This window comes from Carcharodon carcharias, chromosome 1, assembly GCF_017639515.1.
Source record: "Carcharodon carcharias isolate sCarCar2 chromosome 1, sCarCar2.pri, whole genome shotgun sequence".
In the NCBI taxonomy this organism is placed as follows: Eukaryota; Metazoa; Chordata; class Chondrichthyes; order Lamniformes; family Lamnidae; genus Carcharodon; species Carcharodon carcharias.
The window spans coordinates 21,233,365-21,250,085 of record NC_054467.1 but is presented as its reverse complement, the minus strand read 5'-3'; the positions used below and the strand labels follow the sequence as shown (position 1 = coordinate 21,250,085).

General features: G+C 48.2%; 1 protein-coding gene across 1 annotated transcript in view; it reads right to left on the bottom strand.

The window, feature by feature from the left end:
- Positions 1–16,721, bottom strand: part of LOC121281003 (serine/threonine-protein kinase 32B-like) — a 210,488-nt gene that overhangs the window by 69,273 nt on the left and 124,494 nt on the right. Inside the window, exon 3 of the mRNA XM_041193540.1 lies at positions 181–218. Coding sequence (XP_041049474.1) covers positions 181–218 — 38 coding nt within the window. The remainder of the gene's footprint in view (positions 1–180; positions 219–16,721) is intronic.

The window sequence follows — 16,721 nt, the reverse complement described above, 5'->3', positions numbered from 1 at the left end:
GGGGTAGCCTTGGGGGGACTTAAGTGGCTGCCACCAGTGAAAAGTGGCCTCGGATCCTGTCGCTTGCTGAAGCAGGGTCAATCCTACCCCCCCACCACCACTGCTTTTGCCCCCAGCAGCAGGATCCCCTGTCACCTCCGCAAAATTTAGCCCCAGGAAAGAGAAGATTTAGCAACTTACCATGTTCATCAAGAAGGATATTGTCAGGCTTGATGTCCCTAAAACAGAAAAGTAGATACAGAGGTTATTAGTTATTTATGAGATCAATGCTTCTCAATTACATTGTTTAATTACATAGGTGCCATTCCCAGCTCTTCAATAAAAGCAGTATCAAACTTTTAAGTATTGTGTTTGATTTGAAAACCTTTTACAAAATTGCGATTGTGTCTTAGGTACCAGTGATATTTATCCCATGATCTTTTACCAGGCTCTCATTTTGAAACTACTCCTCCATCAGTGTTATTTTTGCAGCAACAACAATTGTATTTATATAGTGCTTAAAGTAATAAAACATGCTTCACAGAAGCATTATAAAACAAAATATAACACCAAGCCACAGAAAGAGATATTACAGTAGATGACTAAAAGTTTGATCTAAGAGGTAGGTTTTATCAACTGTCTTGAAGGAGGAAAGCGAGGTAGAGAGGTGGAGAAGGGTAGGGTGATAATTCTGTAGCTTAGGGCCTTGGCAACTGGAAACATGGGTGTTGACTAAAATCAGGGAAGCTAACGAGGCTGCAATTAGAGGAGCACAGATATCTCAGAGTATTGTAGGATTGGAAGAGATAACAGAGATAGGGAAGGGCCAGGCCATGAAGGGATTTGAAATGAAGGTTGAGAACTTGCTTAACTGGGAGTCAGCATAAATTAGCAAACACAGGGCAAACGAGATTTGGTGAAACTTAGTACACCGGCCACAAAGTTTTGGATGACCTCAAGTTAATGGGGGGGTAGAACGTAGGAGGCTAGCCTGGAGTGTATTTGAACAGTCAAGTCTGAAAGTAACAAAGGCATGACTGAATGCTTCAGCAGCAGAAGAGCTGAGGCAAGGGTGACTAGGGTGATATCATGGAGGTTGAAATAGGCAATCTTATTGATATTGTGGATATGTAATTGAAAGCTTGGCTCAAAGTCAAATATGACACCGGGGTTATGAACAGTCTGGTTCAGCTTCAGATTGTTGTCAGGATGGAGCAAGTGATGAGGGAACAGAAAACAATGGCTTTAGTCTTCCCGATATTTAATTGGAGGAAATTTCTGATCATCCAGTAGTGGATTTCGAACAAGCAGTCTCGCAATTTAGAGATAATGGAGAGGCTGAGAGAGATGTTGGTGAGACAAAGCTGGGAGTCATTAAAACAAATGTGGAAACTGACACCTGATTTGGTGGTGTGTGGACGACTCTGGAGCCAATTAAAAATAATGAGTGGGACCCGATTCCAGATTCCTGCCCCCATTCCCGGCAACCCCACTTTTTGCTGGTGTGGGATAAGAGTGCAGCTAATGAGCCCACACCTGCACTCTTCACTTGGCCAGCTGTGTTGCAGGGTAGGCACCTCTTAGCCCCCTCCAATTTTCATGCAGTTGGGCCAGCTTCTCCATGACTCATAGTTCACAGTCCCTCAGAGGAGTCATGAACTATAGTCTGGATTTGGGAAAATTTAAAAGTTCATTTGAAAAGTCTTACCCATGTCTCCTCATGCCCCTGCCATGACCCCAAGCCCATTCCATGCCAACTTGTGGCTCTCAACCACCCCAGATGGCCCTTCATACTGTCAATGCCATCTCAATGCCAGCTCATGCCCCTTCCTGGCCCATTCACCCAGTATGCATTACGTACATAACCTATGATTCATATAATAGTGCAAAATGTGGAACTGCTGAGAGAATAAAAAGACACCTATTCACAAATCTTCTTTTGAAAACAATGTGGTATGGAAGTGTGAATCAGGTAGACCATGAAAATACCAATAATAGAGGCTTCACACACTTCACACGTCTTAATCTTGTCCAAATAAATATTGAGACATCGCCAAAAAAAATCACAGAAAAACCAATTTATTAAAGACACATAAAGATGTCAATAAAACAAAGTCAACAATTCACTTTAGTTGGCAAAACAGAACCCCTTCCTGAGTTAATGCTTTTATTGGTCTGGGATCACAGCCAAGCCTCAATGTGCTTGGCAAGGTGGGTGGGGAGTATGAGTTGGCAAGGAGGGTATAAGGGGTCATGGGGGTGGATGGGGGTGTGAGGGATGAGAGCTAGAGGGCCAAAAATCTTTTGACACAACTGGGGTAAAGTCCCAAAGAACCGAGGTGGGCCTTCTAAGCAGCCCGCTTCACCACTCACCCACCTCCGTGGCTGCTGACACTCTGCCTCCAGGGTTGGTGGGCTCCACTCCATCCCTCACCTGCCCCCCCACCCCCCCAGGGAACATAAATTGTGAGTATCAGGGCATGTTTTACCAAGGTCGGTTTAGAGGGGCAGCATGTAGAAGAGAAATAGGAGGGAGCTATGGATAGATCCTTCAGAACCAGCAGAGTTAATACTGCGGGAATGGGAAGAGGGACCATTGGCGATTCACAAGCTACGATTAAATAGATAAGAACAGAATCAGGAGTGTGCACTTCCATCCAGCTGGGTGATGTTTGGAGAGGTGTTGGAGGAGGATGGTGTGATCAACACTGTCAAATGCTACAGGCAGGTCAAGGATGATGAAAAGGGATAGTTTGCCTTCATCACAGTCAGATAGATGTCATTTGTGACCTTGTTAGGAGATATGCTGGTACTGTGGGAGGGGCTGACAACTGAATGCAGGGGTTTAAACATGGGGTTCCCTGAAAGATTGGCAAAGATTTGGGAGGTGCCAACAAGTTGAAGGATTTTGGAGATGAAGTAGAGATTAAAGATGGGGCAAAAGTGTGTAAGAATGGCAGGGTCAATGAATAGAATAAAAATACCCTGTTCACTACTTGAATATACATAAGGATCCAAACTAATTCTACATAACCAAGCCGAGATAATGTAAGATGTCCCATGTCTATTCGTGTTTTTTTGAGGAAAGGGGTGATGTTGGCAGATTTGAAAGAGAGAGGGACAGATGTCAGCTAACCTGAGAGCCAGGAAGCAAAGCTGCATGGTCAGCAGTTTAATGAGAATAGGGTTGAGAGAGCAGGAAGTGGGTCTCACAAACAAGATGAGCTGAGGGAGGACGTGAGGGGAGAGGCAGAAACTAGAAAAAGATACAACTTTCAGGTGAGGGCAGGAGGGAGCCTGAGAGGAAGTTCAGCTTCGTTGGTTAGGGGAAGAGAGGGAAGTGACAGAAGCAGCTGGTTGGATGGTGATACTTGGTGCACTTTTTGTTGTAGGTGAGCGTGGAAGGGTCAGGGGAGAGAGGTTTAAGGAGGCAGTTTATATCAGAGGAGTCAGGAATTATCTTTGCATTCCAGAATGATCCTGGAAGCATTAAGAGCAGACAGCAGCAGGACCTGACAGGCCTTTAAATGGTCGAGCCTGATCTGGCACTGAATGGCTAAACCAGTTGACTTCCATAACCATTCAAGTCTGCATCCCTTTACTTTCAGGTAATGAAGATGAAGGCCGTACCAGAAGGAGCGGCCAGGGTGAGAGAGAGTAATGGTTTTCATTGGGACAAGGGTATCGAAGGTGGATGTGTGGGTGTGATTGAGTGGATTGGCAGCTACAGAAATGTGATGAACGGAGAGCCAAAGACCAGACAGTTAGGAATTTGAAAGTGTAGTTGTCAGTAAATTGGGGAAAAGTTTTTTTCCTGAGGCAGATACAGAAGAAGTTAGGTTTGGAGGGCGAGGCAGGATGTGGGCGGACAGCTATATGGGGAAATGATCAGGGACGCTCTTATCTGTGATTGATATAATGGGAATGGCAAGGCCACATGAGATGGAATATGGGTTGAGGAGTTTACATGGAGAGTGAGATTAAGGGTGGATAGGAAGGTAGTGAATCAGGCGAGAGGGGACATGATAACTTGTGATGGAATTTGAAATGACCTAGGATGAGAACTCGTTCAGTGGAGAGACTGAGGGAGGAATGCAGTGAAGATTGTTTCATGAGAAAATTGGCAAGGTACTTGGGTGGGCAGTAGAGAGCCAGGATATTAAATGAGAGTTAAGCGGGTGGAACAAGGACTATAATAAACTTGGTGTACCAGATAGGTTTCTTACGTGAAACAGCTAACTTTATTTACAGAGCTCTTGTAGAAGCTACTTGCTTGAACCAGGTCCACAACTAGAGAGGTCCACCCCTAAAATTACCCACGCTTAGGGCTGATTCATCTGTACATTCATGTCGACCCTAAAAGCAATAGGGGAGGCTTTCCCCACAATCACCACATTCCTCCCCCTTTAGTTTTTTTTACATTTCTTATTTACAAAGGATATCTTAATCCACAACATATACATATACACACAGATCATGCAATTATAGTTTAAGTCTCTGAGGTGGTTTTCTAATTCAGTTAGAGAAATGTAGCTCTATAACTTGAGATTCTCCCACTAGATTGACATGATCAGGAACTGCAGCACCAGAGACATCCTTGGACAATGGCAGTTCAGAATTAGGTAATTCAACAGAGCTATCAGGTATGTCTATTCTAGATTGAACTGTCACCTCAGGGATTAAAGATTTGACAACAATTACAGGTGGAATAACCAGTTGTTGAAATGTCTCTCTACTCCTTAAATGATCGGCATGTTTTTGAATCCAGTCTTCCACTTGGTATGACAAGGATCCTTTTTCAGAGACAATTATAACATTTCCAAAATTTTGCACAAAAACTGTCTTCCTTGTACGAAGGTGGTGTTTCTTCAGTAATTCAGATGCTTTTGAATATGTAGTTACATGAGGATAATTGAGAAGAAAATGTGAAATTTGACTTTCTAACGTTCCTTCAGATAACTTCATTCCTGATTTGAAAGTTTGCACTGCTCTTTCTGCTAACCCATTGGATGAGGGATATGATGGTGCTGTTTTAATATGTTTAATTCTACTTAAACTCATGAATCCCTGGAATTATGTACTAGTGAAAGCAGTATCATTATCCAAAACATTGACTTCTGGTAGGCCATGTATACAAAAACATTGGTGCAGTTTTTCAATAGTTGCATATGATGTCAGTGATCTAACTTCATACACACCCATCCACCTAGAATGCGCATCGATGATCAATAAAAACATGGTATCTAAAAATGGACCTACATTGCCTATATGTAGTCTAACCCAGGGTCAACCAGGCCACTCCCATGGATGTAGTGGAACTGAAACAGGCAACTTCTATTGTTGCTGACTTGCTGACACTAGAGACAGTGTATAACTATTTGTTCTATGTCACTGTCTATACCTGGCCATCAGATATAGCTTCGCGCAAGCATCTTCATCTTTGAAGTACCTGGATGCGCTCTATGAAGGTCTGTGAAGAGTGGCTCTCTTCCTTGCAAAGGGATGATGTCTCTTGAACCCCCCAACAAGATTCCATCTTGACAACTTAATTCAGTTTTATGGCTGTGGAATGGTCTTATCTCTTCAGAGACTGGGTGCATTCGACCATCCTTGTACTACCTGGTCTCAGACTTTTGACAAAATTGGATCCTGGTTTGTCCTATTTCTTATTTGCTTTGCACAGAAGCCAGGAAATTCAACACAAGTACAACTTCTTGTGGCACTGGAGCATGTACAATGTTATCTGGTAACGGAAGATGACTGAGTGCGTCTGCATTTGCAATATGCACACCAGGATGGTACATAAAGGTGTATTCATACGCTGACAAAATCAAAACCCAACATTGAATTCTGGCTGAGGCTATCAGCAGAATTGCTTTATCTTCACTAAATAACCCAATTAGTGGCTTATGACCTGACACTGTTGTGAAATGTCAACCATGCAGATACTGATAGAATTTCTTGACTCCAAATATTGTGGATAAACCTTTTACAAGTTGTGAATAATGCTTCTCAGCTGCAGAGAGGGTTCTGGAGACATAGCCTCTTGGCCTTTATGGAACCATCTTTCATCTTGTGTGACACCACTCCCACACCATACGGAGACATGTCACAGGTTAATTTCAATTATTTTAATGGGTCATAATGTATTAGTAGGCATGGTGGCTGGGATTTCCGTGCCCTCCGGCATCCAGTGTGTTCAGCGGCATGAGCAGCCAAATGGCGCAATTGGTTTCACGATGGCAATCACCCCTCGGCCTGCCTCCACCATTGGACATAGGGAACCTCATTGTAGTGCATAGCACATCATTATTAAGCCTGCCCACCGGAATGGTCCACCCACGTCGGTGGGAAAACACGCTGGTGTAGAACACGTCTTGCCCAGTGTGATGTGCAGAAGTAAGGACTTAACTAACAGGGCCTTGCTGACATTGCAGGCATCAGAGGAGCAGGAGATGCTGGAGCCCGACAGCAACAGCACACTGGAGGAACGTCCATGGAATGCTGGGTGGATTCTCATGGACATGGCTCTGCTACGAAGCAGCTCACGCAATTTGGAAAGTCACCGTTGAGGGTCTGCTCACAACGGATGATGGTCGAGTGGATGAGAGAGGAAGGTCTAGGATCAGCTGGGAGAGGAAGGGGTGTCGACGGAGTGAGATTGGGAGGGGGGCAATAAAGGTGTCGATGGAGTGAGGTCGGGAAGGGAGAATGAAGGCGGTGGAGGGGTGATGTTGGGAGGGGAAGGGAGAACGGGGAGGAGGGTGTAATGGGCGAGGAAATAGCAGCTGGGAAGGTAGTTGTAAGGGGAGATGGAAGGTGTAAGGAAAGGAGTGCGGAGAGGGGAGAATATCCAGGAGAAGGAAGTGGTGCAGAGAGGGGAGGGAGTAAGGATGGAGGAAGAAGTAAGAGTGGAGGAAGGAGTCAGGAAGAGTGTAGGAGTAAGGCTGGAGAAAGAGTTAAGGCTGGAGGAAGAGGTAAGACTGGAGGAAGGAGTTGGGAGGGGGAACGGACTAATGGTAGTGGAAGAGGTAAGGGTGGAGAAAGGACTGAGGAAGAGAGAGGGACTAAGTCGGGGGGAGTCTGTGGGGGGTGGGGGGCAGAGGGTAGGGTTGTGGGGTGGTGAGTGTCAGATGGGGAAGGGGTTCTGGGGAGGGAAGGGGTGCAAAGGGGGAAAGGGGTTCTTGGGGGGGAAGGAGTACAGAGGGGGGATGTGTAGGTGAACGTGAATAGGAGGGGTCAGATAGGGCCATGTCTGCCTCCCGGGGAGCGAACCGAGGGTGAACGTGGTATGAGGGAATTGTGAGAATGGCCGGGGGCAAAGGGAGGTGGTAGGTGGGAGTGTGAGGATTCAGCAGTAGCGATAGAAGGGACGGCAAGTGTGGTTGTTGCAGGCTCAGAGGCAGACATGGACCCTGGGGGTGGGAAGGAGGAAGTTGGGGAGTTGAATGTTGATGTGGGTGGGATTTTCCAGAAGGAAAGGAAAGTGCACGTTTACCCGGACATGCGCAAAGGAAAAGGGTTGTGGCTGGTAGATCACACAGGGGAGGTGGAAGGGGATGCCAGGAGGGTGAACTGTGATGGGGGAAAGGAAATAGGTGACTAGGGGAGGGAAAATGCCAGGGGAGTGCACAATGCAGTGATGATTGCTGAATCGAAAGTGAAATGACAGTCATGGTGGGTGAGATCAGGTGCTGCAAGGGGGTGTGATCATTGGGCGGTGATGCAGGTCAACTCAGATGGACAACTGAAAGTGAACCCCAGCACGCAAAATGCTCAGGACATTGAGGTGAGTGTGAAATGTGAAGGATCCACATGCGTGTGAGGGTGCTTGCACAATGCTCTGAAAGGTCCTGCCACACAAACGCTTTTCCCTCCAGGGTCACTTGTAGGCCAGCTGCTCCCTCTGCAGTGGCAGTGGGTGAGGTTGAGGGGCTCACAGGCAAAGGTACTTGGAGGGAGAGGACAGCCTCTGAGATTCCAGAGCGGATGACCTAGGGGTGCCCAGTGTCGCTCCTCCTCCCCTTGGGTGCCCTGGCCTGACTGTGAGCGGGAGGAGCACCCGGAGGGACGTTGAGGTGCCCTGTTTCCCTCTTGTGTTGCCAATGCAGGAACCCACCCATGGTTGCCACGATGGAGTGCAGTTCCTCACACATCTTCATGTTCTGCTGGAAAAGGGTCTCCATGGCATCCGCCATCCTTTCCGTGGAGACCTCCATACACCCACATGTGGGCACCATTGTGTCACAGGGCAGGCAGATGCACCCCTCTGACTCACGGGCCACTCTGTTAAGGGCTTCCAACAGATCTGAGTGATGTTCCCCCACCTTCTACTGACACACCAAGATGAGCTGGAAGGCCATCTGACTCGGACCTAACAGATGCCTCTTCCCCAGCAGTCCTCCAAGTGCCAGGGAGCTCGGCTGAACCTACCTCCTCTAGCTGCATACATGTGTCCATGTGGTGACCACCAGATTGTGAACCCAAGCCTGCTCTAGATCTAGATCGAGGTATGTGTCTCTGCCCTGGTGCAGGGTGTGGGTAAGCGCTGTGATGGGTCTTCCAGGCTGCTTATTTCCAGCTCTTCAATAGAGGAGGTATCCTGTTGGCTGGAGGTGAGGACGTGGATAGAGCTGAGGGCTGGCTGGCTGAGGGTGTTGGTCCCTTGGCAGAGCTCCCTGTTAGCCAACATAGGGATCATCAGTGCATGGCAGCAGAGCCAAAAGCAGGAGAGAGAGCGCTCACATTTGGATTGAGAGAGGGATGATGTGGTGCAGGATCCTCAGGAATGTTTGTGTGATGAATGGAGACTTGGACACGAGCTCCAGAGGATATCAGCCTGATGGAGATGTGAGGGTGTTTGTGAGAGTTAGTGGTGTTGCTCCTTGAGGTGTGAGATCCCTGTGGATGTGTGATGGGTTTATGAATGTGAGTTGAGAGTGATGAAAGGAGTGAGTTACCCTGGTGGAACAGATGAGACCATTCATCTTGTAGTGGCACTGGGTGATTGTCCTCTTTTGCAGGGCACTGGCGCTGACCACCACTGACCACTACCTGCCATGCTGGATTGGTGATGCTGCGGCCAGAGTGGGGGTAGAGGACATTATGGCAGGCTCTATGGCATCCAAACGGCTTTCCAGTAACTCACCATTAAACCTTGGGGCTGCAGTCTTTCTGCCTTCATGGACATCTTCCCTGCAGTAGCCTTGGGCTGGAAGCACTGAGATGGGTGCGCACGGCTGGACTTTAAATACGGTGCCCGGCGTGCTGAAGAAGCGAGGTGATGGTGTGGCAGGAGAATGAGAACCTGCCCGCCATGGAAACAGCATGTTTCCTGGAAATGCATAATTAATATGGTGGATTTGGGACAATGCAACGTGAAAACCCGTCATTGCGGCTGGTGGTTAAAACGTTGTTTTACCCATTCGCTATCATACTTAGTGAAAATCTGGGATGATTCTGCCCAATGAGTGTAATAGCTTCTTGACTTTTACAAAGGCTTCTTGTTGAGCCTTCCATGACCAACGATGGTTCTTTTTCAATAATAAGTGTAAAGGGGCTAATACTGTTGACAAGTTTGGCAAGAAGCGACCGTAATAATTTATTGTACCCAAAAAAAGACAAGCTCCGTGACACTGGCCCCTCCTTGACTGCCCTGATGAGGTTATGTAACTTGCTCCCACAGACACTTAAAAGATTTGCTTTCTGCTTCCCCTCCGTTTTTATTTCATTTGCCACGACATAAAAACCTAGGCGCTCTATGTACTGGCTCCAGTCTTCCATGAACAAGTCGGAAGGGTCACTTCTCCCGAAAAGTGGCATGACTGGTGCGTATATTTTCTTTCTTTCCTTAAGAATGAATGTACTCACATTCACGAGGCGAGGTGCGGCGTTGAAGCTATTTATCCTTGCCGCCAGTTGTAATGAACTTAGTGTGCCGGACAGGTTTCTTACTGGAAACAGATAACTTTATATACAGAGCTCTTGTAAAAGCTACTTGCTTGTATCAGGTCCATGAGTAGAAAGCTCTGCCCCTAAGATTACCCGCACTTAGGGCTGATTCGTCTGTATGATCACGTGACGCTTAAAAGCAGAAGGAAAGGTTTTCCCCACAATCACTCCAAGGACAAATGCTCAAGGGAGGACAAAGTGCCAGGATAGTAAGGGGACAGACCAAGGTGTGATTTGGTCTGCCATTGTGATGGTCCAGGAGAGGTAAGTGGTGAAAGGTATGCCAGGTGGAAGGCTTCAATTAGGGGAAAGCTGTCATCACTCTTCAGCCAGGTTTTCATTGAGGCTGTAATGTTGATACAATCATCCACAATTAGCTCATGGATTTCAAGGGCTTTGTTCAAAAGTGAACAGACATTCTGGAGGGAAATGCAAAGAGAAGTAATGATAGCTGATCCGCTGGAAGAATCCACAAGGTCAACAGTGGGACGGGTGAGTTGGATAGGTAAGAGGTTGGCAAGGTCAGCCCTCAGCCAGCGCACTGGACAGAAAGGTTAGTGAGAGACTAGGATGGGGTATTTGGGGATATTTCTTTTGAGGATGTGGTGAAGATGCCTTGATGAGCCCTTTGGACAATGCCATGTGATCCACAAAGAGGAACAATGCGTTTATTCAAGAGGGAGTCGAGCCTGGGACGATGGCAGGAGAGGTGGATGGTCAAGGAATACAGAAGGTTTGGGTTTGGTATCTTGGAAGGCTGAGTATTTGAGAGGGGAGAAGTGAAAGGAGGCATAATGACAGGAGAGAAGGATCTAGGAGGGGTAGAGAGAAAATAAGTAAAAAGAGGAAGGAAAATAAGAAAGTGGAAAAGAAAGAGAGACTTGGGATTGGAGCAGCAGTCAAAGTGTGCGTGTGAATGGACATTGCACATCTTAAGTTATATAGGCTTGGTTACGTAGTATTATTTTGGATCTGTATATTCAAGTAGTGAACGGAGATTTTTTTTATTCATTCATGGCATGTGGACATTGCTAGCTAGGCCAGCATTTATTGCCCATCCCTAATTGTCCTTGAGAAGGTGGTGATGAGCTGCCTTTTTGAACCACTGAAATCCATGTGTTGTAGGAGCACCCACACTGCCATTAGGAAGGGAAATAGAGGGGAGACAATAGGAAAGAGTACAGAGTTAAAGTCATAAGTCCCGTAATGGGTCAAATATGATGTAGCTGTGTTGAGTCAGCATGGAGCATTGACAAATTGTTGTTCAATTTCAGAGACAGGTTTGACCGGCAAGTGACTTCCAGAAGCTATTTGAAGGGTAGAGTATCAGAGGATACAATGATGGAGGAATTCCCATTGCTTGGTGTTGCAGTATGTTTAAAAGCAAGCTTAGAGTAATGGAAAAATTAAAATTGTTCCTCAGAGGTAACAAGCACAAATATTACTATAAATTTCAGAAATATTGAAAAGATTCCTATTCAAAATGATAGTGCGGAAAAGAAAATCCTTTTCTTTTTTTAAAAAGTGCCATCATCCAGGGCTTTCTTTACAATAGTTCAAATGGGCTTTGAAGCAAAAATGTCCAACATCTGAATTGGATATTGGGGAATTCTACATGTACTTTTTAGCCCAGTTCTCCAATTTATCAATACCCCCCTTGCAGCTTATTTTGAAAAACTGTCCCTACCATCTGTTCAAATTGCTGAAATAATGGAATACCCATAAGCATGCTCATATTTCAAATCATAATTACATCCACAAAAAGAGATTTATGTTCACAAAAACCTTCAAGAATAATCTAGCAGCAAATGAGCTGCCAAAACAACCTGGAAGAATTCCTCCTCTTAAATTGTTGACTCAATTTAAAGGGATTCCAAGTCACCAGTCACCCTGTCGGTTCTGCTTGCAGCAATTCCTTTTTACTGGCTACAGCACACCCTCAGTACAAACCGTGGGCTGTTACTCATGTGACGATTTACATTCCTTTATAAGATCTTCACCTGCCTTTTTACTCCCATCCACAACTCTCCCTGTGCACTGCACCCTTCCCCCCACCCCCCGCCCCCCCCCACTACCCCCACCACCAGTTCTGGAAAGACCCTCATGGTCCTCTATGATCAGGGGTTTGGTGATCAGGTTCTCTGGCAAATTGGTCCACCCCTCCACCCCAAACCTCTGAGCTACTGGTGGTGATGAGAAAATATAACTTATTGGCCAGAAGTTTTAGCTCGGCGTGCCCAACATGATCAAGTGTGAAATAAAGCACGTTGATGTCGGCCGGGTGTGTTGAAATCAACGCGCACTCTTGTGATATTTCAATAGGCGGGCGCACGATGAAGACAGAAACGCGCCCGCCATTAATTAAGTGGCCAGTTAAGGCCCTTGATACACCAATTGTCTCAGACTTTACGTAGCCCGTGCGATTTTCAGGCTAAACAGGCAGGCGGGCAGGTCACAATTTCAAAAACCTCACCCACAGATGGGATAAGAAGGGTCAGTGTGGCTTGTAAATGTGAGTAGTTTGTAGTTTAGGATGTAACTAGCTGCTGGTTGCTTTTTGTGAACAGGACATCTTCATTTCGCTTCAGAGCTGCAATGTCAGAAATAAGAGGCTTCAGTTCAGGACTCAGTGTTGTTTTCTGGGCCCCGGAGGATTCACACCGATTGGCGCCTTCCAGTTATCAGACAGCCTTCCCTTACCCAGGTAATGGGGATTGTGGTCTCTGCTGGAGGTATCTCCTCTTCTGAGGGCCAGAAGGGGGAGGAGACCAGGTGTCCCTATTCACTCTCCAGGGGAGCGACCTGTGGGAGGAGAGGCGCAGGCACAAAGGGTGCAGGGCCAGCAGGAAGTCCAAGGTGGAAGGGGCTGCAGAAGACGCCACTATCCTGCTGCCAAGGTTCACAGGCGGCGATGCAGCTAACTCAATGTCTGAGGTGCATTACCGAAGGAGGATCTGTCTTTTAAGGGACACAGTGACCTCCATTTGTCATAGGATCGGCCCCGAGATCAGCTCCGACTGTGTGGATGGATATCCTATGCCAGTGGTGCTGAAGGTCATAGTGGCCTCAACTTCTATGCCTCTGGTTCCTTTCGTGATTCAGTGGGGGATCTGTGCGGAGTCTCCCAATCAGCTGTCCACAGTTGCGCCAAGCTGGTGACAGAAGCTCTGATCAGGCGTGCATTAACTTTCATTCACTACTGAATGGACAAGGCCAGCCAGGCAGAGCGAGCCAGAGGCTTTGCAGCCATTGCTGGCTTTCCCCGTGTCCAGGGTGCTATAGACTGTACACATGTGGCCATCAAGGTGCCAGTAGGTGAGCCCGGTGCCTTCGTCAACAGGAAGGCCTTCCACTCCATAAACGTGCAGATAGTGTGTGACCACAGGATGTTGATTCTACAAGTCTGTGCAAGGTACCCAGGCAGCTCCCACAACGCCTACATCCTCAGACACTCCCAGGTGCCGGGGCTCTTCAGTGCTCCAGCCCGGCTGGATGGATGGCTGCTGGGTGACAAGGGCTATCCCCTCAGAAGGTGGCTCGTGACGCCTCTCTGCCACCCAAGAACAGAAGCTAAGCAGCAGTACAATAGGAGCCACGCCTCCACAAGAGCCGTAGAAGAGAGAACCATACATCTTCTCAAGATGAGCTTCTGAGCCTGGACTGTACAGGGGACGCAATCCAATGCCCCCCAGATCGTGTGTCACTGGTAGTGGCTGCATGCTGCGCTCTCCACAATCTGGCACTGGAAAGGGGGGACCCAGTGGAGGAAGAAGATTTTGACACAGCTACACAGGCAACAGGCGATGAGACCAGCAGTGAGTCCGAGGACGAGCATGCGCAGGAGAACACTGAGGGGATAGACGCCGACCTGGGCAACCTCCAGGGAGGCAGGGACACAGGGAAGCTTTGAGCCAATGCTCCTTTAGCTAGCCTACCAAATAAGAACCACCACCACATGCCAGGGCTGCAGGCTCTATAATCGATCCCTGAAAGGACCAGTTCCTTGGTCAACAACATGCTCTATGTGCTATTTCAATAAAGTTTAAGGAGAAACATGTCCATCATAACATCATGGCTCACCCTGCATTTGCAAAACCAATGAAGCATCCAGAGGCCAGTTACACAAAAACACATATAATTAACTGGTGCCTGGCAAACATTCTACAAATTAACATTGGCAGGTGTTTTCCATCACACTAGTAAACACTGAACAGAAAAATGGGGGAAACAAATATCACCTGTGATCAGGCCATGTTGTGATTAAAGTGTTTTAAGTTTTTGCTTGTGGGTGCTATGTCTGGGTGCTCCCCCCTCGCTGGCCCCGGCATTGGAGACAGCCTGCTCACTCTGCTGTCCTGTTGGCCTTGATGGCTTTGGCGGGCATCCTCTGGCCTGTGGAGCCTGTGCTCACCCCGCCTGGGAGAGAGTGGCCAGTGCCATGGCTAGCATCTCCTCAGTTGCCGCAGCCTCACCTGATGCCATGGTCACTGGCAGAGGGTTGGAGGGGCTGCTGCCCTCACCTGGAACATCCTGAGGGGAGCTCGCAGAGATGACAGGCAGCTCGTGCGCCAACGTGAGGTCACTCTGGGCCTCCCTGCTCACCATTGATGGATGGGCACCGAGCTGGGATACTGGGTGCCCGATCCATCTCCCACACTGACACTGACCACCTGAGGGCATTGCCGGTGAGTGGGCTTGTAGGTCCGAGTGCAACCCCAGGAACACCTAATTCTGTTCCTGGAGCAGCCTCTCCATGAGATTTGCCATTCTCTCCATGGCAGAGGCATTGCGCAAGGACTCCTCCACAATGGAGACTATGGCATGCATTCCCTCATGTATCTCTGCCAGATCCTCCCGCACACCCTGCTGGATGTCCAGCATCTGCTGCCTCATGGACAACTCCAGAGGCAGATCTTCAACAATCGGCTGAGCATTGTCCAGGTCCCCAGCTGTCCTCCGACAGCCGGTGCCCTGGACACTCTCTGCCTCCCTCAAGCGAGTGTGAAGTGCCCTCACCAATGTGCACCGAGTTAGTAGCCGGCAATCTAATGCCCACCGAGGTGCTGGCATCAGGGCTGGTGCCTGCTTGGGAGAGCGGGTATGATGCATGTGCATTCTGATCAGTGTGGTCCTCAGGGGTCAGGGGTGAGCCTTCAGGCTCCTCATCCTGAAGGGCTGGTGGTGAGCCTGAAAGGAACAACAAGAAGTTGTCACACTGTTACTGTGCATGCCTGGCAGCCTCATGAGACAGAGATATGCATCAGGGTGCCCTCGTCTTTCCATTATCAATGGGGATTCCAGCTTCAAGGCTCACATCAATATAGAGACTACAGTGCAATTACCAACATTCCCACCTCAGTGCACTGCACCCTTACCTCCCTGTGGCACCCCAACCTCACCGTAGCCACTTGACCGAGGCGCATGGCGCCTCTCCAGCTCCGGGGCCTCCTGCTCACAACGAGTGAGGATTAGTAGGTGTGGCAGTCCCCCGCCAGTACGCAACCTCTCTGCATATTATGGGAAGTTTTCTCCTGGAAGGACAGTGGAGCATTGATTAGTCCACTCTCTACCTGCAGTGCTCTTGCAGCCTGGCCAACCCTACCTGAGGAAGACCTCACAGGGCTCAGCCAATTCGTGACTCTGGAGCCGCAAGACACTCAGTCCAAGCTCACCCCCTTGCCCAAATTCTGCCCCATTGACATTTGCCACTCATACTCTAACACCTCTGAGGTCCATGGAGGGATGGGCAGCTCTTAGCTGCTCTGCAAAGTGACCCATGCCAACACAATATGCAACCTTTTCGATCGCAGGAGATCATTGAAGTGCTTCTGGCACTGCGCCCGAGTGCGCCTCACCACATTGTGGCTGCTGACCCTGGAGGCCACCTCCTCCCAGGCCTTTTTGGTGAGGTGCCGGGGGGGGGGGGGGGCCTCCTCCTCCAGTCCCTGGGGACAAGGGTTTCTCTCCATGCTGCCACCTCCTCCAGGAGGGCTGCGAGGCACTCATTGGAGAAACGTGGGGCTGAATGTCCCGCTGACCTACCCTCCGGCTTGCCGTGTCCACCCGCAATGCTCTCCATCATGACTTCCGTGTCCTTCAGTGGCAGCCTTCCAAGGGCTGCCGAGGCCACATTTGAATCGGCTGCCGGGTTGCTTGAGCACCCGCCCCTATCCCCGCCCCTTCACACTCATTCGGCAGCCGTGGATTTATGCTGGGCAGACCTTAATTGGCCCGTCCGTGTAAAATCGCGGTGCGCTGCCGATCACGGGCAGCAGTAGGCTTCCTGCCCGCCCCCACCGATCCCGCATGCCAAGGGCAAAATTCTGCCCATTGTTTCATTTCGAGACAGCTTTCCTTTCCTGAGTTTCCAGAAAATAGTTTTCATCGTAAAATCTGTTTCTGATAAACAGTCCATCTTTAAACAATTTAGGGGGAAAACTATGTCTGATCTGTTCCAACATGTACAGGATATCTAAAAGTAAATCACATCGCCCTCACTAACAATATAAAACAGTTCTATTTTCTTAGTCACGCTTAGTTTGCAAATTAACACAGGTATATTAAATAAATTTGACATTGCAGGCCACAAAAGCACTTTAAAAGCCCACAGGTAATGCCTGTCAAAACCATTTAGTTACACATGTAATTCGCCATACATATTTGTCAGTTCAAATATGTTATAGGACAATACAGCCTTTCCACTGAGTGCTATTTTTGAGCAATGGGATATACCAGATTTTCTTTTAGTGACCATCTGCTGCATAGAGAGTAAACACATTGTGATTTGCACT